At 39.9% G+C, this 24769-nt stretch overlaps 1 protein-coding gene across 1 annotated transcript in view; it reads left to right on the plus strand.

Moving 5' to 3' along the window:
* LOC128685128 (N-acetylated-alpha-linked acidic dipeptidase 2) overlaps positions 1 to 23743 on the plus strand; it is a 110210-nt gene extending 86467 nt beyond the window's left edge. The window contains exons 11-17 of the mRNA XM_070104572.1: positions 2550 to 2700; positions 4795 to 4963; positions 6885 to 6975; positions 8553 to 8687; positions 12972 to 13083; positions 17196 to 17304; positions 18891 to 23743. Of these exons, the coding sequence (XP_069960673.1) occupies positions 2550 to 2700; positions 4795 to 4963; positions 6885 to 6975; positions 8553 to 8687; positions 12972 to 13083; positions 17196 to 17304; positions 18891 to 19089 (966 nt within the window). The 3' untranslated portion in view covers positions 19090 to 23743. The remainder of the gene's footprint in view (positions 1 to 2549; positions 2701 to 4794; positions 4964 to 6884; positions 6976 to 8552; positions 8688 to 12971; positions 13084 to 17195; positions 17305 to 18890) is intronic.
* Positions 23744 to 24769: the final 1026 nt, after the last annotated feature.

The following is a 24769-nucleotide window of genomic DNA, read 5'->3' on the forward strand; positions in this document are numbered from 1 at the left end:
TTTTATTTTTTTTGCATTGTGGAAGATTTCATTGTATTTTTGCTAACGAAATTGTTACAGTTGATTATGAGAGAAGAACTAGCCCAATCAATCACATGAAAGCGTTCTGATACAATGATAAAGTATTTCAGGATGCAACGGAATGTTTGTATTGTCTGTTACCGAACTTTATATTTCGCCCATTTTGTCCAAAGTGGAAGGAATCAAACCCTTTACATGGCATGTAGATGACAAAATAATATAATTCTGAAGGTTTTTCCTAAATAACTTTCTAACATGTTCTCTTAGGAAAACACTACATTTAAGTCAAAAGATATTATCACATGTACGTTATTCTCAATACTAAAAAATTATGATAAAGAACGAGTGAATATTATCATTCATTCTTTTGTTTTATTAAGTTTTTCTGTTATTATGGCAAATCTCAAAAAAAAAAAAAATATTATATTTTAGTCAGTAATATAGTGTATTCAAAAGAGCTTGAAAATTACACTAGTCTGTATAGATTAATAAATTTTATGTATATACATATTTGGGTTTATGTATACGACTTTTCATTTTCTTTCATGGTATACAAAATTGCCTTTGGCTGGACAGTGACTGAGTGGAAGTTTGCCATACGTTATAGACACCATCCATCACCCATCCCACCACTCTTCCCTCGCTGCTCTCTTACCATCTTTATCACTGATCTATTCCACCTCCCTCACTGTTCCATTCCCAACTTTCTTACCGCTCCATTTCCACTTTCCTCACTGTTCCATTAACTACATCCTTTGTTAGGTAAGACACATATGCAACAGTTAGGTATCTTTATTTCGAAACGTTTCGCCTACACAATAGGCTTCTTCAGTCGAGTACAGAAAAGTTGATAGAAGCAGAAGAGACTTGAAGACGATGTAATCAGTCTATCACCCTTGAAGTTTTGAGGTGGTCAGTCCCTCAGTCTGGAGAAGAGTATTGTTCCATAGTCCGAAACAATATGGAGTAGAAGTGATAGGATGGAACCTTATATAGCGCCAGGAGGTGAGACGTAGGTCACTAGTAGAGGTAAGAACGTGGACGTTGGGAGGTCAGGTCCCTCTCAAATCCAGCCATTCTCACTAGTAGAGGTTGTCGAAGTTGATTTCAGGTCTGTACCAAGATACCCTTGTGTTGCAGTGTCTGACAGAGTGAACATTAAAATGGTAGAAAATACCGACAGGTTGTTAGGTAAGACACATATGCAACAGTTAGGTATCTTTATTTCAAAACGTTTCGCCTACACAGTAGGCTTCTTCAGTCGAGTACAGAAAAGTTGATAGAAGCAGAAGAGACTTGAAGACGACGTAATCAGTCCATCACCCTTGAAGTTTTGAGGTGGTCAATCCATTAGTCTGGAGAAGAGTATTGTTCCATAGTCCGAAACAATATGGAGTAGAAGTGATAGGATGGAGCCTTATATAGCGCCAGGGTATCTTGGTACAGACCTGAAATCAACTTCGACAACCTCTACTAGTGAGAATGGCTGGATTTGAGAGGGACCTGACCTCCCAACGTCCACGTTCTTACCTCTACTAGTGACCTACGTCTCACCTCCTGGCGCTATATAAGGCTCCATCCTATCACTTCTACTCCATATTGTTTCGGACTATGGAACAATACTCTTCTCCAGACTGAGGGACTGACCACCTCAAAACTTCAAGGGTGGTGGACTGATTACATCGTCTTCAAGTCTCTTCTGCTTCTATCAACTTTTCTGTACTCGACTGAAGAAGCCTACTGTGTAGGCGAAACGTTTCGAAATAAAGATACCTAACTGTTGCATATGTGTCTTACCTAACAACCTGTCGGTATTTTATACCATTTTAATGTTCAACTACCTCCTTTACTGTTACGTCCCTCCTACCCTCTCTCTGCCCCCTCACGGTTTCTTCCCCACCTCTCTCACCACTCCCTTGCAGTCTATTTCCCTCAACACTCCTATCTACCTACCTACCTACCGCTTCCTTGCTGTCTACCTCTTTTCCTGCTCTCGTCAACTCCACTCCCTCCCCACCGCTCTATTTCATCCTCGGTCTTTTCCCCTCCCAGCAGGGAAACCCAGGTTCTCAGCAAGACACTTTTTCAGGAGCACCATTATTTTGGTTCTGGTATGATTCACGCTCTGTACTGGGCGCTCTTCCATTGCCAGGTTGGGCCCCGTGCCCTAATGATACATTACTCTTTATTTATCATTATAGTTGACGGTGTACGCATCGGTTTATCTGCCTTAGGGTACTATTTTTTATGAACTGCTAAGTTTAAAGTATTATAAACACCAGTTGACGAAAATTAAAAAATCAATTGGACATCCGCAGGAGTCGTGAAGCACCTGAAGGAACTAGAGACAATCAGATTCGATCAAAGAAGGACCCTTTTTTTGGTTGTCGATTCAAGGAAACCCTTCTGTTTATTGAGCACCAAATATACAGAGTTCTTTCTACCTGTGTTACAAATGTGTGATCACGTGACCTCTTATTTTTTATATTAATAGGTGTCTGATCTGTGTTTACTTTTGATGATGTAAGGATGGGTGGCGGCCTCGCAGGACGCTGGTCTTCTGCAGTTGGGGCGCTGAAGAGTATGGTCTCATAGGCTCCACGGAGTGGACAGAGCAGTTCACTACACACCTCAAGAGTCGAGCCATCGCCTACCTCAATGTTGACATGGTATTTGATGGTAGGTATGTGGTGTGAGTATATATGTGCGGTTGTCATTAGGCACAAGAACAGGGTTTCAGGTGGTGCCGGCGCTATTTTGTTTGCCGTGATGCAATCTCGTTAATGAGGGGAAAAGAGCTAAACCCGTAGGAGGGTCATACAACACCTGGAGATTTTTTTTCTTTTTGTAACACACCGGCCGCCTTCCACAGAGATATGGTGACCCGAAAAAGAAGAAACGTTTTCTCCATCACTCACCACCACCGGTTTGCAAGAGCCTAGCCAACATTATGGCTCAGATGCCCCTCCAAACTGCAGTATCTCCACCCGTCTAGAGTACAGGCACTGTACTTCCCACCTCGAGGACTAAAGTCCGGCTAACCAGTTTCTCTGAATCCTTTCACAAATGTTACCTTGCTTACGCTCCAACAGCACCTCAAGTCATAAAAACCATTTGCCTCCACTTACCCCTACCTAACACGATCACACACGCCTGTTGAATGTCCAAACCCCTCGCATAAAAAAAAAACTCCTTTACACCCTCCCTCCAGCCTTTCCTAGGACGACCTCTATCCCTCATTCACTCCAGCGCAGATTTATGCTCCCTCCATTCTCTCTAAATGTCTAAAACCAAGTCAACGACCCCTCCTCAGCCCTCTGGATAATTATTTTAGTACTCCCACACTTCCTTTCATTATCCAAACCACGAATTCTTTTCATAATATTCTCATTATACATTGTCCTCAAATACGACATCTTCACTGCATCCAACCTCATCCTTGTTGCAACATTTAGCATCCAAGCTTCACACACATATTAGAGCGTTTGTACTACTGTACTAAGATACATTTCTCTTTTTGCCTCCAAAGATGTCTCAGTGCGCCACTCAACTTTTTTTTCCTCATCAGTTCTTTGGTTCGCCTCGTCTTTCTTAGAATCATCCACCGATAAGTCTAATCCCAAATATACAAACACTTTCACTTCTTCCATATTCCCTTCTTCCAATCGCCCAAAAGCTCATTGTCATGAGCAAAAGCAACTTGAATAACTCCCACTTTTACAACCCCATCTATAAATATATTAAACTACCATAGTAACAACACGCGTCCCTCTCTGAGACCTACTTTTGCTGGAAAATAATCTCCCTCTTTCCTACAAACTCTAGGCTGACCCTCAGGTTAGTTGGGTAGGACTATGCTGCAGTAATTATTGCATTACTTAGTCAGAGGCCAGGTCGCTAGGCTGGGTTGGTAGAGAAAAGGTAAAAAGGTGCACAAATTGTAAATTCGGAGTTGGCATGCACAAACACATCTCTCAGTCCACACCAGGATTCGAACCTTTGCATAAAAGTACATAGTAGTATCCTGTTGTGGACTGGGAAATAATATTTGTAAATCATTTCTCTCGTTTGCGAATTGTTAAACATGCATTAATAAAAATGCAGTTACATTATTAATTGAGTATACGCATAAATATAATTATTCTCATACTGACATACTCATAACGTAGACAGTACTGTTTAAGCACATGTAAGGAACAGTTGCTAATGGTAGCACATGTACTAGTAGAGCACACTGGAACAAGCATTCATTATCTGCACTTCAGCATGTCAACATGTCCAACACGTCAAGCACATGCGGAAGCAATACACAAAAGTGTAATATAATGAGAGAGGTAATAATTAGGAAAAAATTGTACACGCTCACGCGCGCGTGTACACACACACACACACACACACACACACACACACACACACACACACACACACACACACACACACACACACACACACACAGAATTATGTCTTCCCCAGTGTTAAATGCAACAACTGCAACAAGTGTGACTGAGAAACTTGGGATAAATCTTCCACATACAAAACAATCTTGATTTCTCTCTGCCGTTGTCTACCAAGATAGTGACTGAAAGAAGGATACCAGTTTACCATCTCTCAGTCAGTAGTTGTCTTGCCAAAAGTGGGTTATTGAATCACAACAACCCATCCATTCCTGCACTGTTCTATCCACTTCCAGAACTCGAGTCAGTGTAACCGATTTTAATGTATCCAGTTTGACGGATAAAAAAAAATTAAAAAAATTATTATTGCTCTTAACAGGGACTTACAGTTTCATCTCGATGGCGTCGCCGCTGCTGTACGATGTTGTGATAACGGAGACACAGAAGGTTCCTAACCCTGACCCTGAGGAAGTGGCAGCAGGACGCCCAACACTGTACGACACTTGGCTCTTCCGTCACCCAGACCCTCAGCATCCGGGAAGACCCAGGTCAGTTCTTAGTGGAGTCACTAAGTGGAGTCACTGAAGCGACAGAGCTCAAGCCATGAAACTTGACCTCTTCTAACATTCAGTTATCTGATTTGATCTAAAACTCTCAATATCTTTTATATTTGTGAATAGATTTTTATTCCAAATTATGAAACCAAGAATAAATTCATGATTTATCTAGAGGCATAAAAGTGTTTTCTGGTATATCTTTAACAATTTAGGTATTTAGTCTTTATTTACTTTCATTCCTCCTAGTCTATGTACCTTAAATAAATCGCAATAAAACGGGTAAATGCAAACATGAAAAAACCTTCATACATTGAAAATATAAAGTGGAAAACCCGATGGCTTTCATGTGTTTTATATATATTTTCAGAGGAATAGGAAAAAGTGGCAAGAGAAGAATATTTTATATGTTACAAAGTGAGATGATTCTTCACTTGAGTATCACACAAGTGAGGTGACACTTCAGAGTTTAATTTAAAATCAGCCATAAAGTTCACATCATCTATGTACCGAATTATTTAATATATCGTAATAATGCTTCCTCTTGTTCCTCTCTAATTCAGCGTTGTGAGATAATGTTTGCAAAACGAACATTGTATACCGTTTATTACCTTTGAAATGAGACCAAAATAACCATTCTTAGTTAATATACAGAGGAATAAGATTAAATAATGTGCACAGATTTTATTATAATCATGAAGGAGTGCTAAACTCGTAGGGTTATCCTTTACCTTCGAGTTCAAGTATATAAATGCTCCACAAGAACTACAAGATCAGCCGAGAAGCCTGGAACTACAGATCCCAGGTTATGCCGGGTCTTCAGCAGCGAGGGCACCTAGAATCCACCCCAGCACAAATATACAGGAAGTATTAGCCAAGAAGTCAGTAAAAAATTTTGACTGCTGCACTGATTAGATTAATTCCTAGGATTATATAACTTATTAAACATAATGCACAACAATATTCAAATTTTATTATTATATGTTGACAATTTTATATTCCAAAATATAGTTGCTAAACTTAAGAGTGAATATGCTTTCACAGAAGAACCAATATGCCTTAGGGAATTCGGATATGTTGCCGTCATTGCACTGCATCTCACTTTGCTCTAGGCATGGGCAAGTAGGCCTCTTTCAATGTTCCTATGTGCAGCAACTGCCCTACGAAATTAAATTATTTTCTTATTTTTCTTACACTTGGCACTGCAACTCGGTCAGCTCTGTGCAAGGACCAGTAGACCTCCTGCAGTGTTCCTCAACATCTAGTGTAGGCGAGTAGGCTTAATAAAGTCCTTTTCTGTATAAATTTTGCATAAAAGAATCAACTCACCTAGTAGAGTATGAAATATACTTCCTTTCAATCTTGTATCAAGTTAATAACAAAAAAAAGGCACAATACCGTGACTGGAACGATACACAAATAACCCGCACATAGAAGAGAGGAGCTTACGACGACGTTTCGGTCCGACTTGGACCATTTACAAAGTCATATTGACGAAAAGGAGAGCAGGAAGGGTATATACAGGCAGGAGGTAGTAGTGGTAGTAGAGGTACTACTACTTCCTTCCGCCTCCACTACCTCTACTACTACCACCACTACTACCTCCTGCCTATATATATACCCTTCCTGCTCTTCTTACCGTTAGTGTGACTTTGTAAATGGTCCAAATCGGACCGAAACGTCGTCGTGAGCTCCTCTCTTCTATGTGCTGGTTATTTGTATATTTCATCAAGTTGTTCTGAAGATGTGTGTTTAAGCACATGAAAGAATTCAGGTATCTCTGTTTATTGTTTTTCACTGAGGTATTTTTATTATGATGTTGAACTTTTTATAATTCTTCATTCATGACCTAACTTTCAGAGTTCTTGATGTAAAATACTTTACTTACAACTAATCAGCTCTCATTTTATTGTAGGTTTCTAGGTATTAATGATGGCAGTGACTTTTCTAGTTTCCAGCACATATTAGGCATTCCCTGTATGGACATGTACTACACTGCTGCTGATGTGAGTCACTCAGGGATCAAGTTGTAAATATATATATATATATATATATATATATATATATATATATATATATATATATATATATATATATATATATATATATATATATATATATATATATATATATATATATATATATATACATATATATATATACATATATATATATGTATACATATATATATATATGTATATATATATATATATATATATATATATATATATATATATATGTAATATATATATATATATATATATATATATATATATATATATATATATATATATATATATATATATATATATATATATATGTCGTGCCGAATACGTAAAACTTGCGATTATCTAAACTATATTTAGTTGGATTAGGCTAAATTAAATTTCACTTGTTTTAATAAAGTTGTGCCCAAGAGCAACAGACATAATGAGAAGGTCAGTACGAGTCCTGGGTTCACCCAAAGGCGTAGAGGCTAAAACCAAGTGAAAGAAGTATAGAAGGCAAGGACCAAGGAGAGTAAGGAGAGCAGTCGAAGAGCAAGTTTTCTAAGGTCCTTTTGGAACAAAAGTGTTAATTTTTACATTATCATAAATGAAAAAAAATATCTGTAAACGTATAAGGGAAAATTTTAGAGAGGATTTAATTTTGAATGAGTTCTTGCTAATTGACCAGTTTTACCTATTAGACACGACATATATATATATATATATATATATATATATATATATATATATATATATATATATATATATATATATATATATATTCATGTAAGAGATTTTAACCATTCAATTGATTTTCAAAAAGTTGAGAAAGTAGTATCAAGCAAGTCCATGGTCGACAGGAATATAATTGAATCTTGTTTCATAAAAAGCAGTTTTGACAATAATATGAATATTTCCTTTGGTTTATATAAATTAGAGCCATTTATAATTAATAGAATTTGGGAAGAATTTAATAATACATTGGACAAATAATAATTTTTAAAATTCTTATTTCTTGGGCAGAATAGTTTGTTGGTGGGTTGTGTGAAGGACCTGTCTAGTTGGGCCGGCGGGCCTGCTGCAGTGTTCCCTTTCTTATGAGTCGCGCGTCAGGTGTTTCTTTGTTGTGAAATCTGATAGTGAGGTGTGGGCTACCCCTTTATATACCTTCCTTTGATGCTTTACTTTCATTGTTCCTTAATAATGTGAGTAGTCACCAAAGCGCTTGGAATTTCTCTATTCTTTTACAGTGGTTGTTTTGCATATTCTGAAATCACCTGTTTACTGTGATCTTATTGCATATATATATATATATATATATATATATATATATATATATATATATATATAGAGAGAGAGAGAGAGAGAGAGAGAGAGAGAGAGAGAGAGAGAGAGAGAGAGAGAGAGAGAGAGAGAGAGAGAGAGAGAGAGAGAGAGAGAGAGAGAGAGAGACAGAGAGAGAGAGAGACAGAGAGAGAGAGAGAGAGAGAGAGAGAGAGAGAGAGAGAGAGAGAGAGAGGAGAGAGAGAGAGTGACTATAAAATATCCATTTCCTTTCTTAATTAATCTTTCTCTTTATCAATATATTTCCCTAGGATGAATCCTCACTGCCTCTTTACCACACACTGTACGAGACCTTCCACCTGGCAGCTGAAATCTACGACCCTCAGATGAACTACCACTTGGCCCTCACCCAGTCCTGGGCCTTGATAGCTCTCTCCTTAGCACAGGTGAGCTAGAGTTAACGCAATTACAGCACTCATAGGATAGGTGTGTGTGTGACTCCTGGAACAAATCAATGAGTATTGAAACCTGTGGAGAACTCGTTCATGTGGATTTTTTTTGAAAAGCAGTGAGGTAATCTGAACACTCCCGTTTTTCCCGACCTTTGTCGAATGTCCCCTGTTTATCCGTCCATCTACCCTAGATTTTCCCCACCGAGTCACCCTTCCCTATACCTGGAGTGTTGCGGGAGTCAGAGCCCCCGCGGCAAGGTCCATGACCAGGCCTCGGTGTAAAAATTACGAAACCGCCTTCCAATTTATTAATTTTGTGTTTTCTGCAAATATTTACTTTGTTTTCAGCCGAGACAATTATGTTGTCAGTAGCATCCCCCCCCCTCGCTGCAACATTAAAAAAAACCATGCAGTAGCAGCCCCCTCGCTGCAACATTAAAAAACCATGCCTCATAAATGCATACAGTCGTGTCGACACCACTACGTTCTGATATATTTAATTTTTGAATTCACTGAAAAACTTCTCGCATCTTTCATAGGTGCATCTGCTATCACATCATCTCCCCATTATACCCCTTCCTGTTGCTCTGTTCTAAGTATTTCATACCCTAAACGTCCACTTACTCCCGTCAACCTATTTTTTTTCCCTGTCTCACCCCTCAACTTTTTTCTTTTTCTATATACAGTGAGACTCATCTGAAACTTTTGTAGCGTGTCTTCTATATCTCCCAAACATATTGTATCATCCACAAACAACAAATATAGCATTTTTCATTTTATATCTTTTTTTTTTATCTTTTAAGATCGCATTACGAGATAACGATATAATTGTTTTGATCTTATAACTCAGCCCATTAGTACATAAAACAATCATGATGACACTACACAATTCTCTCTCATGTCTAGTCTTAGTAGAATATTATTCTCTTCATTAAAACTATTAACTGCTTTATAAAACTTACCATTTAGTTGCAGACAAATTGTTTCCCTAATCAACCTATCCTTTGCCTCTTCAAAACCAATAAATTATCTCTCAGTCCACAGCAGGACTCGAACCTGCACACGCTACATCAAAGTACGCAGTACTTTAGCCACACAAACAGACCCCAGAAAATACGTACAGGTGTCTAGCCGAATCTAGAGGGTGGCTCCAATAGCCCGGTCTTGGGTATGGGACTGTAAACTTACCATAATTTAAAGGCTCATAGGATTCACAGCAGGTCAGGCATCTACAACTCTATTGCTAATCCTGGCAGTAAAGTTGTAGATCTTATGTGAATGTTTTACCTTGCAAAGACCATCACTGCGGGACGGATGTTACGGGTGCAACTTGACTAAGTGATAAGTGTGGCGTGGCTCAATCTGTGTATATTACCAGCTGTATTGGGAAGTAGGTTTGGCCAGAGCGGCTACTCAGGTAATTTGTAAGACAGTGAAGAAAAGTTTTACTAATTGTTGTATCTCGAGGAGTTTGGCACAAATATAATATTTCTGGCCTGATATTAATAACCAGGAGAGTGAAGCTTGTCTTAAAATTGTTTAGTGTAATTGGCAGATGAACTTAGAGGCTGAGGGTAGGTGAGAAAGGGGTGGGGTGGGAGGAGAGAGGGAGAGGGAGAGGAAGAGGGAAAAGATAATGGTATGGAGGTGAAAGAGAGATGGAAGGAGGAGGTTGTAGACCATCAGTTAAACAAGGGAGAGGGAGGTGGAGAGAGAGAGGGAGAGAGAGAGAGAGAAAGAGAGAGAGAGAGAGAAAGAGAGAGAGAGAAAGAAGGGTAAAGGTAGAGGGAGCAGAGAGAGAAGAGGAAAGGTGAAGGGAACAGAGAGAGAATGGAGGTGGAAGAAGGGGAAGAGAAGAAGAGAGGGAGGGAATAATTGGGGGTGAAGATATGAGAAGAGAAGAATAAGGAACAGAGGAAGCAAGCAAGCACGAAACCTTGTATGACTCATTGTTCAGTGAGCCATTAACCAGCTTAATGATAGATGATCCAAACAATTTTTTCATGAATGAGCCTCAAAACCCTGCCAATGTAGGCCAGATTTATGACATAACTCTAACTCCACTAGACTTTGAGAAAGCCATCGACGACATGCCCATGTACTCAGCCCCAGGCCCAGACTAGTGGAACTCGGTGTTCATTAAAAACTGCAAGAAACCCCTCTCACGGGCCCTAAGTATGCTATGGAGAAGGAACTTAGACACAGGCGAGATTCCACAGTCACTAAAAACAACAGATATAGCCCCACTCCATAAAGGTGGCAGCAAAGCAGTAGCTAAGAACTATAGACCAATAGCTTTAACGTCCCACATCATAAAAATCTTTGAAAGAGTTCTAAGAAGCAGGATAGCAAACCACCTGGACTCCCAAAAATTGCACAACCCAGGGCAACATGGTTTCAGAGCAGGTAGCTCCTGCCTTTCGCAACTGCTTGACCACTATGATATGGTCCTAGATGCACTGGAAAACAAACAAAATGCGGATGTAGTATACACAGATTTTGCAAAAGCCTTTGACAAGTGCGACCATGGTGTAATAGCACACAAAATGCGTGCTAAAGGGATAACCGGCAAAGTAGGCAGATGGATCTTCAACTTTCTAACCAATCGCACACAAAGAGTAGTGGTAAACAGAGTTAAATCAGATGCTGCCATAGTGAAGAGCTCTGTCCCACAAGGCACAGTACTCGCACCTATCCTGTTCCTTATTCTCATATCAGACATAGACAGAGATGTAAACCACAGCGCTGTATCATCTTTTGCAGACGATACTAGGATCTGCATGAGAGTGTCATCCATTGAGGACACTGTTAACCTCCAAGAAGATATAAACCAAGTTTTCCAATGGGCAACGGAGAACAATATGATGTTCAATGAAGACAAATTCCAACTACTCCGTTATGGAAAACTGGAGGAAATAATAACTAGAACTGAGTATACTACAAACTCCAATCACACAATAGAGAGGAAAAGTAATGTGAGAGACCTGGGAGTGGTAATGTCAGAGGATCTGCTAGGAAACTGATAGGATGGATAATGAGAACATTCAAGACAAGAGATGCTAAGCCACTGATGATCCTTTTTAAATCACTTATTCTTTCAAGGCTGGAATACTGCTGTACATTAACATCCCCATTCAAGGCAGGTGAAATTGCAGAGCTAGAGAATGTACAGAGAACCTTTACTGCACGTATAAGTTCCATCAAACACCTTAACTACTGGGAACGCCTGGAAGCACTTGACTTGTACTCAATAGAGCGCAGGCGAGAGAGATATATCATAATCTACACCTGGAAGATTCTGGAGGGACTGGTCCCTAATATGCACACAGCAATCACTCCATACGAAAGCAAAAGACTTGGCAGGCGATGCAACATACCCCCAGTGAAAAGTAGGGGCGTCACTGGTACACTAAGAGAAAACACAATAAGTGTCCGGGGCCCAAGACTGTTCAACAGCCTCCCACCAGCAATAAGGGGCATTACGGGAAGACCCCTGGTTGTCTTCAAGAGGGAGCTGGACAGATACCTAAAGACGGTGCCGGATCAGCCGGGCTGTGGTTCGTACGTTGGATTACGTGCGGCCAGCAGTAACAGCCTCGTTGATCAGGCCCTGATCCACCGGGAGGCCTGGTCGTGGACCGGGCCGCGGGGACGTTGATCCCCGGAATTTCCTCCAGGTAGACTCCAGGTAGGTTGTAAATCTGTCTTAAACACACACACACATAACAAAATATAGTCAAGTGTCTATCGACAAGTGACTTTGACAATTAGTATATACTACTACTAGTAGTCCCTGAGCTAAGGGGTATGTCCTTTGAAAGGGATTAAGGGAACTCAACCTGACGACACTGGAGGAAAGGAGAGATAGGGTGGATATGATAATGACGCATAAAATACTGAGAGGAATTGACATTGTGGACAGGGACAGAATGTTTCAGAGATGGGATACAGGAGCAAGTGGGCACAACTGGAAGCTGAAAACTCAGATGAGTCATAGGGATGTTAGGAAGTATTTCTTCAGCATTAGCGTTGTCAGGAACAATCTGGAGAGTGAAGTAGTGGAGCCAGGATCCATACATAGCTTTGAGAAGAGGTTCGATAAAGCTCATGGAGCAGGGAGAGAGGGGACCTAGTAGCGACCAGCGAAGAGGCGGGGCCAGGAACTGTGAATCAACCCCTGCAACCACAAATTAGTGAATACACATTCACCTTCCCCCCTCCCCTCTGCTCAACGAGACAGACGCAGGAGCCTAAATATGCTCTTCCCTTCTTCCTCAGAAAACTTTGATTCCCTTCAGTGTTGAGTCGTACGGAGAGTTCCTGAAGGACGCGCTCATCCCAATAGATGAAAATTACGGCTACTTGCTCAACCAGACCAGCACACAGTACGGTAAGTAAACAAACACATTTTACTTAATTTATGAAGTACTTGAACACTCACTTTATTCAGTTTTAAATATATTCCATAGTTTATAGTAGCCTACATTTACTGGCTTCACAACTAAATTTACCGCTGTTATAGCAGTTCAGTTTAAACCGAACTTACCAGGTATATTCGAACTATATCAGTTTCCATCAAGAATTACAGTTAATTAGATCAGTGTTAGGACAGTGGTTCTCCACGTATTTTCGTTGATTCTTACGTTGGTCAATTTTACTTAGAGAAAAGCTTGGATTGATTCTAATCTGTGTAGACCCTAGTTCGCGTTTTTCTGGAAGAAATTACAGAAATGCAATACCGTTTTTCATACGATAATTTCTGAGTGATGCACCTGCTTAGATTCAAGTTTTTCAAGCTTATTAATGCCTCCCATTGGTGGCATAAGTCCCAGTTTGCTAATTTTATTGAATAAATGTTATTCATTTTTTTATTCAATAACTAACGAATGCTTCTACTATGTTTTAGGATACTGCTTTCTTTGAAAGTTTTCAACTTGATTTGGACCGTATATGCCCTAATTTGCATTTTTTAAGAAAATGTGATGACTTGTAAATGCCTGTTCTGATTCCCTTCAAATCTTCAACACTAATATTTAACAACATTATCAACTTATGCCGCACTCTGCACTGAGGCACGAGGAACTGAGATTATGGAATACAGGGCTGCTTTCCTGGGATCTGGTGTGGTTACAAAGACATCACCAAATGAACTGGAAGGCATTGAGAAACGCTTCATAAAAATATTCGTAAAATTATTCCGTTGTGTATTTATAACGTAGTTACATTGAAATCTAGAAAACTTTTGATAGTATACCACAGAGAGGGAGGTAAAGTAAGTTTACATGGGATGAAAGTTTAGGTCATGATAATGGTCTTCATGAAGGTTCTCATGCAGGCTGTGTGAGCATACTATCCTCACCTCATCTGTCTTGACAGATATAGTGCTAGACAACTTAGTAGTTTTATTTCCTCAGCACAAAACTTTTTTTGGATGCGAGAAGTGGGTCATAATAAGTGTGTAGAAGAGAGGAATGCAGAGGAGAGAGAGAGATTTTGGGAGATGTTAAGTGAATGTATAGGAGCCTTTGAACCAAGTGAGAGAGTAATTGTGGTAGGGGACTTGAATGCTAAAGTAGGAGAAACTTTTAGAGAGGGTGTGGTAGGTAAGTTTGGGGTGCCAGGTGTAAATGATAATGGGAGCCCTTTGATTGAACTTTGTATAGAAAGGGGTTTAGTTATAGGTAATACATATTTTAAGAAAAAGAGGATAAATAAGTATACACGATATGATGTAGGGCGAAATGACAGTAGTTTGTTGGATTATGTATTGGTAGATAAAAGACTGTTGAGTAGACTTCAGGATGTACATGTTTATAGAGGGGCCACAGATATATCAGATCACTTTCTAGTTGTAGCTACACTGAGAGTAAAAGGTAGATGGGATACAAGGAGAATAGAAGCATCAGGGAAGAGAGAGGTGAAGGTTTATAAACTAAAAGAGGAGGCAGTTAGGGTAAGATATAAACAGCTATTGGAGGATAGATGGGCTAATGAGAGCATAGGCAATGGGGTCGAAGAGGTATGGGGTAGGTTTAAAAATGTAGTGTTAGAGTGTTCAGCAGAAGTTTGTGGTTACAGGAAAGTGGGTGCAGGAGGGAAGAGGAGCGATTGGTGGAATGATGATGTAAAGAGAGTAGTAAGGGAGAAAAAGTTAGCATATGAGAAGTTTTTACAAAGTAGAAGTGATGCAAGGAGGGAAGAGTATATGGAGAAAAAGAGAGAAGTTAAGAGAGTGGTGAAGCAATGTAAAAAGAGAGCAAATGAGAGAGTGGGTGAGATGTTATCAACAAATTTTGTTGAAAATAAGAAAAAGTTTTGGAGTGAGATTAACAAGTTAAGAAAGCCTAGAGAACAAATGGATTTGTCAGTTAAAAATAGGAGAGGAGAGTTATTAAATGGAGAGTTAGAGGTATTGGGAAGATGGAAGGAATATTTTGAGGAATTGTTAAATGTTGATGAAGATAGGGAAGCTGTGATTTCGTGTATAGGGCAAGGAGGAATAACATCTTGTAGGAGTGAGGAAGAGCCAGTTGTGAGTGTGGGGGAAGTTCGTGAGGCAGTAGGTAAAATGAAAGGGGGTAAGGCAGCCGGGATTGATGGGATAAAGATAGAAATGTTAAAAGCAGGTGGGGATATAGTTTTGGAGTGGTTGGTGCAATTATTTAATAAATGTATGGAAGAGGGTAAGGTACCTAGGGATTGGCAGAGAGCATGCATAGTTCCTTTGTATAAAGGCAAAGGGGATAAAAGAGAGTGCAAAAATTATAGGGGGATAAGTCTGTTGAGTGTACCTGGTAAAGTGTATGGTAGAGTTATAATTGAAAGAATTAAGAGTAAGACGGAGAATAGGATAGCAGATGAACAAGGAGGCTTTAGGAAAGGTAGGGGGTGTGTGGACCAGGTGTTTACAGTGAAACATATAAGTGAACAGTATTTAGATAAGGCTAAAGAGGTCTTTGTGGCATTTATGGATTTGGAAAAGGCGTATGACAGGGTGGATAGGGGGGCAATGTGGCAGATGTTGCAAGTGTATGGTGTAGGAGGTAGGTTACTGAAAGCAGTGAAGAGTTTTTACGAGGATAGTGAGGCTCAAGTTAGAGTATGTAGGAAAGAGGGAAATTTTTTCCCAGTAAAAGTAGGCCTTAGACAAGGATGTGTGATGTCACCGTGGTTGTTTAATATATTTATAGATGGGGTTGTAAGAGAAGTAAATGCGAGGGTCTTGGCAAGAGGCGTGGAGTTAAAAGATAAAGAATCACACACAAAGTGGGAGTTGTCACAGCTGCTCTTTGCTGATGACACTGTGCTCTTGGGAGATTCTGAAGAGAAGTTGCAGAGATTGGTGGATGAATTTGGTAGGGTGTGCAAAAGAAGAAAATTAAAGGTGAATACAGGAAAGAGTAAGGTTATGAGGATAACAAAAAGATTAGGTGATGAAAGATTGAATATCAGATTGGAGGGAGAGAGTATGGAGGAGGTGAACGTATTCAGATATTTGGGAGTGGACGTGTCAGCGGATGGGTCTATGAAAGATGAGGTGAATCATAGAATTGATGAGGGAAAAAGAGTGAGTGGTGCACTTAGGAGTCTGTGGAGACAAAGAACTTTGTCCTTGGAGGCAAAGAGGGGAATGTATGAGAGTATAGTTTTACCAACGCTCTTATATGGGTGTGAAGCGTGGGTGATGAATGTTGCAGCGAGGAGAAGGCTGGAGGCAGTGGAGATGTCATGTCTGAGGGCAATGTGTGGTGTGAATATAATGCAGAGAATTCGTAGTTTGGAAGTTAGGAGGAGGTGCGGGATTACCAAAACTGTTGTCCAGAGGGCTGAGGAAGGGTTGTTGAGGTGGTTCGGACATGTAGAGAGAATGGAGCGAAACAGAATGACTTCAAGAGTGTATCAGTCTGTAGTGGAAGGAAGGCGGGGGTAGGGGTCGGCCTAGGAAGGGTTGGAGGGAGGGGGTAAAGGAGGTTTTGTGTGCGAGGGGCTTGGACTTCCAGCAGGCATGCGTGAGCGTGTTTGATAGGAGTGAATGGAGACAAATGGTTTTTAATACTTGACGTGCTGTTGGAGTGTGAGCAAAGTAACATTTATGAAGGGATTCAGGGAAACCGGCAGGCCGGACTTGAGTCCTGGAGATGGGAAGTACAGTGCCTGCACTCTGAAGGAGGGGTGTTAATGTTGCAGTTTAAAAACTGTAGTGTAAAGCACCCTTCTGGCAAGACAGTGATGGAGTGAATGATGGTGAAAGTTTTTCTTTTTCGGGCCACCCTGCCTTGGTGGGAATCGGCCGGTGTGATAATAAAAAAAAAAAAATAATATGATAAATGAAACGGTAAATTCCATGTAGGGGAAAAACAGAATGAAAGAACTCTCTCTCTCTCTCTCTCTCTCTCTCTCTCTCTCTCTCTCTCTCTCTCTCTCTCTCTCTCTCTCTCTCTCTCTCTCTCTCTCTCTCTCTCTCTCTCTCTCTCTCTGTCCTCTACATATTCATCACTACATGTACTCTTCCTCACAGTGCCCTGGCGGTGAGAGCAGCCAACGACGCCATGATGATGCTAGACAGAGCTTTTCTGGACCCCCGCGGCCTACCTGGCCGACCACATTACAAGTGAGTCACAGTGAGGCAGTGTAGTACAATCTTTGTGTCATAATGCTCACAGACGGCTGATCCCGGATATTGAAGCTACCCTCGTCTACCTCGAATCAAAGATGATTACCTCCTTTCAAAAGCCATTTAAAACTACTGAGACTTAACGTTCTTAAACTTAATGATGAAGACACAAGAGCAACATCTGCTGCGTGTACAGCAGTTTTTTCAAGTCTAGTAGACCATTCCTGGCGGTAACACAATACACTGATGGGAGAAACACAAGTCAGATATTAACGCATGAATTTTACAGATATTTGAGAGACACTGCAGCAGGCCTACTGGCACATCTGGTAGATCTTGAAATTCTCCTTCATGTTGAGTTGCTAGTAATAGTAGTAGTTGGTAGCTCTCAGTAGTTTAATATATGTATTACGAAATGCTTGCCAACTAGAAGCTTACGTGTTTCTGTGTGATCATGATGGACGTCTTGATGAGAAAATCTTCAGATTATTTTCTCTTCTATTTTCTTTTTAAATTTACTACAGGTTTTGAATTGGAATATCTCATTATATGGATACACTCTGGGATACGCGCATTGTTTTGTCCTCGTATTTATGCTCAATGATGAATTTACTTAAGCTTCTGATGGTTTCTCCCACGTAAATCTTGTCACAGCCACCGCACTGAATTGGTTATTGTTTTTCTATCTAGGGAAGTAATGGACAGTAGATGAAGTCTCACACCCATTTTCTCGTTGGCATGATTTAAAAATCTTGATGTTGGAGGCAACATCACATGTAGGAAAAATAATATACTTTTTTGCAAGTTTAGGGTGCTTTCAAAATTTTGATGGCACCTTTTCCACATCATATTGAAGAATAATAAGTATTACATTTTTTTTTTTATATTTTTGATGGTTACACACTTGAAGTAAACATGGGCTGCAAATCTAATACACGCTTAGGAAAAATTCCATTCATACACCTGTTCTTGACCAAACATAAATGATGCTGGGTAAGACACATATCCAACATTGTGGTTATAGTTACTGCCGAATCGTTTCGCCTTTGCAGTGAACTTCATCAGTCAAATACATGGTAATTGTGATACTAGAAGCAGTAAAAGTAACCGGGCAGATGACCGACGGACACCTGGCTAACAAACATTTGACCGAAGAACAATTGGCCGAACGGATATTTCACCTCACGGACAATAGATCGAACAGATAATTAATAGAACAGACATTTGGTCTAATGAACATATGGCCTTTTTTAATTTTGTTTGTTACGTTAGGTTATTCTTCTTTGTAATTCGGAAAATGTCCGTTCGGTGAAATGACCCATTGGATTCTAGCACTTTTTTATAAATATAATAATAATAATAATAATAATAATAATAATAATAATAATAATAATAATAATAATAACAATGTTAATAACTGTAAAATTAGTCTCTCTCTATTTCTATCCCAGTCTTTCTCTCTCTCTCTGTCTCTCTCTCTCTCTCTCTCTCTCTCTCTCTCTCTCTCGAATTATTTGCACTTGCAATGTTGTTCCCTTCCCTCCAGTACTCTCCCACTAACTACACTGTCAAACTCTTCACAGTCACGTGGTCACTGCTCCCAGTATGGTAAACTCCTATACTACTGACACCTTCGCGGGGCTTCAAGACCTTCTCTATGACCTGGAATCCTTAACCCCTGAGGAGCAGGTTCTTCGCTGGCGTCAGGTGAAGGAACATCTGGCCGCTGTGACCCACTTCACTCTCGCCGCTGCTAACATCCTCTCTTACGAGCTCTGGTGACCTGCATAGGTCACAGTGACCCACGGTATCGACAGTGCCAACTTCCTTACCATCTCAGCTGGCCTTCGCTTGACTTGATACAGGTCACAGTTACCCTCCTCACTCTCGCGTTCTTGACATACTCACCTACCACTCTTGGTAACCTGCATTTTTATCAGAGGGTGGTCACAGTGACCCAAGCCCATGGAAGAGTGGCGTTATGTGACCCTGACTGACCTAGAGTGTTTAAAAATTGGAATCTTCATGACTGGAAGGAGTCCAGATATTCTAAGTAGAGGTAACCCTTCCGTGATCAGTAACAGTCTGATGTGATATAAGATCGGATCATTTCTATTGATCTGCTAGTAAGGTAAACTTCATATGAAGCGAAACTAAGAAAAATACGATATTTCCAACAATGTAGCATTCGATCTGCAGTTTAGAGAATTGATAATCCCGCAGACTAACCACTGAACGACGTCCAGATGCACACTACGCTTCAACTGGACCTTGGTGAGCCACCCACCCACTGAAGCACAGAAATAGTGTAACACAGTAGACACAGTGCGAGGCTGTTTGTGTATATTTCTGTAAGGAAGTGTAGATAAATGATTCAGGATGATGAATTAGACACCTGTGCAATACTTGTGCAGACACTTGTGCAACGTTTTGCCAGCCAGTGGCTGGCAAAACGTTTCCACAATATAGATACCCAAGTGTTGCACAAGTGTGTATTTCCCTTTAAGCAAGTGTTTCTCCCGGTGCATACATTTGATTGGTATCCTCCAGAGGTACTTTTATTAACAAACATTATTAATGTAAGTAGATGAATGGTTCAGAGAACCGACAAGTTGATAAATTAGACACATGTGCAACACTTGGGTATCTTTAATGAGGAAACGTTTCGCCACACAGTGGTTTCATCAGTCCATACAAAGGAGAATGGCGAAGAACAGGAGGAGTTTGAGGTAATCAGTACTCTCATTCGTCAAATGTGTCACCACCTATGACTGCTGCACCTCTCCTGCCTACAGTATATAAGCTACTTCTTCGCACATATGCTGTATTCTTTTCAAGATTGATGGACTGATTACATCGACTCAAGGCTGAGGGACTGATCACCTCAAACTCCTCCTGTTCTTTACTATTCTCCTTTGTATGGACTGATGAAGCCACTGTGTGGCGAAACGTTTCCTCATTAAAGATACCAAAGTGTTGCACATGTGTCTTAATTTATCATTATTAATTTAAGTTGGGGTAGAGTGATGGTGAATATGCTGTCTCTTCGCCCTGGGTAACTGACGATTTGTTAAAACAAATGGCATGTGTTCATTTTAGTATTGGTTTTTGGTATATGTATCAGTCTTGGTAATACTACAAGTCCTGGTATTAGCATTAATCTTAGTATAAATATAGTTGGAAGGTTAGGTTAGGTAAGGCCTGTCAGGAAACAGGGCAAGTGTTTCCTGACGCGGGTCTTAGTTGGCTTACCTCTCCCCCCTCCTTTTAAAATTAAGGTTTAATTATAACCATAGTATTATTTTTTTTACAGTTGGAACTAAATGGCTGCCGACACAGGAACTTTTCTTCACCATTAACATTAGTGCTCACGCCAATTATAATCTTTGTTTCTTTTCATTGATATTATTGCTGGTATTAATTTTAGAGTTAGAATAAATATTAGTGTTTGTTTTTCATATTAATGCTATTATTAATATTATTGTGGCATTATTATGGATGTTTGTAGAAATATTAATATTGGTAATGATATTAAAGTTGGTATTAATATTAATATTCGTATTAATATTATTATTGAAAATTAAGACACATGTGCAACATCTGGGTATCTTTATGGTAGACGTTTCGACATCCAGTGGCTTTATCAATGCAGATTCTTGGACACTATTAGAAGACAGTAGAACTATATACAAAATGATAGGATGGATAATGAGAACCTTCAAAACTAGGGACGCCAAGCCCATGATGATTCTCTTCAAATCGCTTGTGCTCTCTAGGCTGGAATACTGCTGTACACTAACGGCCTCCTTCAAGGCTGGCGACATTGCAGACCTGGAGAGTGTACAAAGAACTTTCACGGCACACATAAGTGCGATAAGGCACTTAAACTACCGGAACGGTTGAAGGTCCTTGATCTGTATTCCCTCGAACGCAGGCGAGAGAGATGCATGATAATATACACTTGGAAAGTCCTGGAGGAATTGGTACCAAACCTGCACACGAAAATCACTCCCTATGAAAGCAAAAGACTCGGCAGGAGATGCAACATTCCCCCGAACACAATAAGTGTCCGGGGCTCAAGACTGTTCAATTGCCTCCCAGCATACATAAAGGGGATTACCAAGTGACCCCTGGGTGTCTTCAAGAAGGCACTGGACAGACACCTAAAGTCAGTACCTGACCAACCGGGGGCTGTGGTTCGTACCTCAGCTTGCGTGCTGCCAGCAGTAACAGCCTGGTTGATCAGACCCTGATCCACCATGAGGCCTGGTCTCAGACCGGGCCGCGGGGGCGCTGACCTCTGAAACTCTCTCCAGATAAACTCCAGGTAATCAGTCCCTCAGCCTTGGAGTTGGTGTTGAGAGCACCGTGGTGGTAGAGATTCTGGAGCAAAGGCAAGGAGACTGGCGTTTATATAGGCGTCAGTGGATAGGGACGTGTAGCAGACGAGGGCATAGTCACTGGTAGACGGGATTCCCCAGTGGAAGTAGCTCCTACCCAAAGGGATGGGTTAGTTGTAGTAACCGTGAAGAAGGTCTTGTAGATGTCCTCTGAACCAAGATTCCATGATGTTGCAGTGTCTGACAAGTTGTGCAAGAAAAGTATGCAATACCGACAAGATGAAAGTTAAGACACATGTGCAACATGTGTCTTAACTTTCATCTTGTCGATATTGCATACCTTTTTTGCACAATATTATTATTGGAATTAATATTTGTTTGTATTATTTTGCGTGTCGGTATTAATATTAATTTTTGTATAATAAGTATTAGAGTGAGTATATGAACAGTACCACAGGCGGGGTTAGAACCCGCGATCAGAGTCATAAAACTCCTGACCGACGCGTTAGCCACTGGGCCAGTTGGCTACAATAACCACTGGGCCAGCTGGCTACAATAAGATTCATCCAACTAGGTATATTTCTACACCATAGAAAAGTTACTTAGGCACCACTGTGACCACAAATGCAAGTTTTTACAGACGAATATCCTGCTAGCGTGGCCGTGACGAACTCTAGCTCAAGTCCCCTCAAAGCCGTCAACATGATTCACGAAATCGTAATGACACGATTGCAAACAAATGTTTGTAATCGTGTCTACGATTTCGTGAGTTACAGTGAGCATATGTGTTGGCATGAGTTAATCAGTGACATGTATTCACAAGTAAACATTGCCAATAAAAATTCTTCCAATAAAAACTGAAAAGTTTATTTATTTAGTATATAAACATTCTGCATATTTGTCATTTATGTCTCGGTGAATTTAAACCTGTTGTAATTGAATCCTATTATTTGCTGCTTGGGAATGTGTTCTTGGTATACGTAACAATGGATCTGCTGTATCATACCTCAGCAGTTTGCTGGCTAAAATGTTAAACCACTGACAGACGTAACTTCAGGTTACGTCTGTCAGTGTAAATAGGATTCAGATCACTATGGGACACTGTGAAAAACATTCTGATGCTGGAGATATGAGCTGGTCAAGCATATCATGGTTGTTCCTCCATCACTGTTGACACCAACATCTTGACTCATACTCTCCGTCACAAGAGAAGCATTAAGGCAAAAGGTGTATATTATGAACACGAAGAACTATGGGAATATTTCCATTCTCAAAGACAGATTATGGAAGAGAGAAATATATGGCGGTGAAGAAAGAGGGAAAGCTAACAAACGGACCGAGAAGACTACACAGCCCATGGAAATGCAGAATGCAGTAGCAGGAAACAATGCAATCAACTGCAACGGAAGCTCAATTCAAGGCTATTAAGATCACCTAACCTTGCACTCCCATTCTCACTCCAGTTCACACCAGCTCCACAACATTTCCATCCTCTTTGGTTCCAGAGAGTATAGTGATTCCGACAAGACGTGAAAGAAGACACATACGTAGTTACGAACACAAAAGCACAATACCATGACTGGAACAATACACAAATTCCGCACATAAGCGAGAGAAGTTTGCGACTACATTTCGGTCCTACCTGGACCATTTACAGTCACTGATTTTGTAAATGGCCAAAGATGGACCGAAACGTCGTCGTAAACTTCTCTCTCCTTTGTGCGGGTTATTTGTGCATTTCGCCACGAATGACTTCTTTAGTTCTAACATAGAGACATCACAGAAGGGAGCATATATTATAGTGACATGAAGTGAAACAAGTCAGCTGTAAGAAGTGAGATCATATTTGGTAGCATCTGATGTCACCTAACAGCTGTGTCCAAGCTGGATGGATAACAACTTTAATCTTAAATACTTGTAGATGTTGAAGCTGCCTGACGTCTGAGAGGTGGTGTTTGCTACTCCTGTATCAATTCAATCCGGTTAGTTTGAAAATTGTTTATTTCATAATATAGTTTAGTATCAGCACGTAACAAATAAAACGCCACTACGCTATGTCTCAGTTGATCATAGTTAAATAAACATTCCTCTAGTTGGCTCATGATTTTCTAGCCATCTTGTTGTAGATTTTATTACATCATTTACACAAAATAATGTAGTATGTGTCAATAAAGAGCCGATAAATACTTAAAAAATAATACCCTAGTTAAAAAACTAGATAAGATTAAAAAATGCTAGTCTTATTAATCAATTACTTAAATTACCTAACTTGTAATAAGGCAATATAATATTGTAATATTTTTTTCACATAAATAGCAGCATTATGATCAATGGTATAAATGGAGTTTTGAGACTCTAAGACCGCGGGTTCTAACTCCGCCCGTGGTATGGTTTGTTTGCAATCGTGTCATTACGATTTCGTGAGTGATCCAGTTAGCCGTATAAGACTGTGACAAATTCCAACATGGCAAATTCTCCCTGGCTAGTAAAGAGTTCTGTCATAATGAAATATTTTCAAGACAGTCGATTAATAGATAGATTGGATTATCGTGTCATACCGTCAGATTAATACTCGATCATGTATGACTAAATATGTCACACGATGTATAATTCATTAAATTATAATTGCTATGAAATAATGTACTTTCAATAACAGTTTGTTGTCATGCATATAAAATATGTTTCTATGTGATATGGTTACTCAAAAACGCCATAAAGGACGTCGCTCCACCAGGGGGAGAAAGGTGGGAATATTGCGTTGTATCAGTGTGAAGACAACGATCACTTACGTACATATGTTAACACGTCAATAACGAAAAGAACCAAGTATTTCTCTGCATTTCATATTAAACAATATAATCAGAGTTCTCACTCTTTAGTATTTGTTCAGTAATATTTGCTTAAAATTAATAAAGAAGAACTCTTGGACAATACTAAATTTATTTAACAAGCAGTTACGCTTATTAAGCAAATTTATGTCTGTCAGTGCTTATTAAATTGATTATTATCATTAACAGAAGGTTCCAATGTGTCAAATATCACTCCAGAGAGACAGTGTCGGAGAAGTTACTGAGGGAGGACCTCGGCTACAGTAAATCAGCTCTGAGACGTGAGTTTTACAC

The sequence above is a fragment of the Cherax quadricarinatus genome, chromosome 5 (genome assembly GCF_038502225.1).
Source record: "Cherax quadricarinatus isolate ZL_2023a chromosome 5, ASM3850222v1, whole genome shotgun sequence".
In the NCBI taxonomy this organism is placed as follows: domain Eukaryota; kingdom Metazoa; phylum Arthropoda; class Malacostraca; order Decapoda; family Parastacidae; genus Cherax; species Cherax quadricarinatus.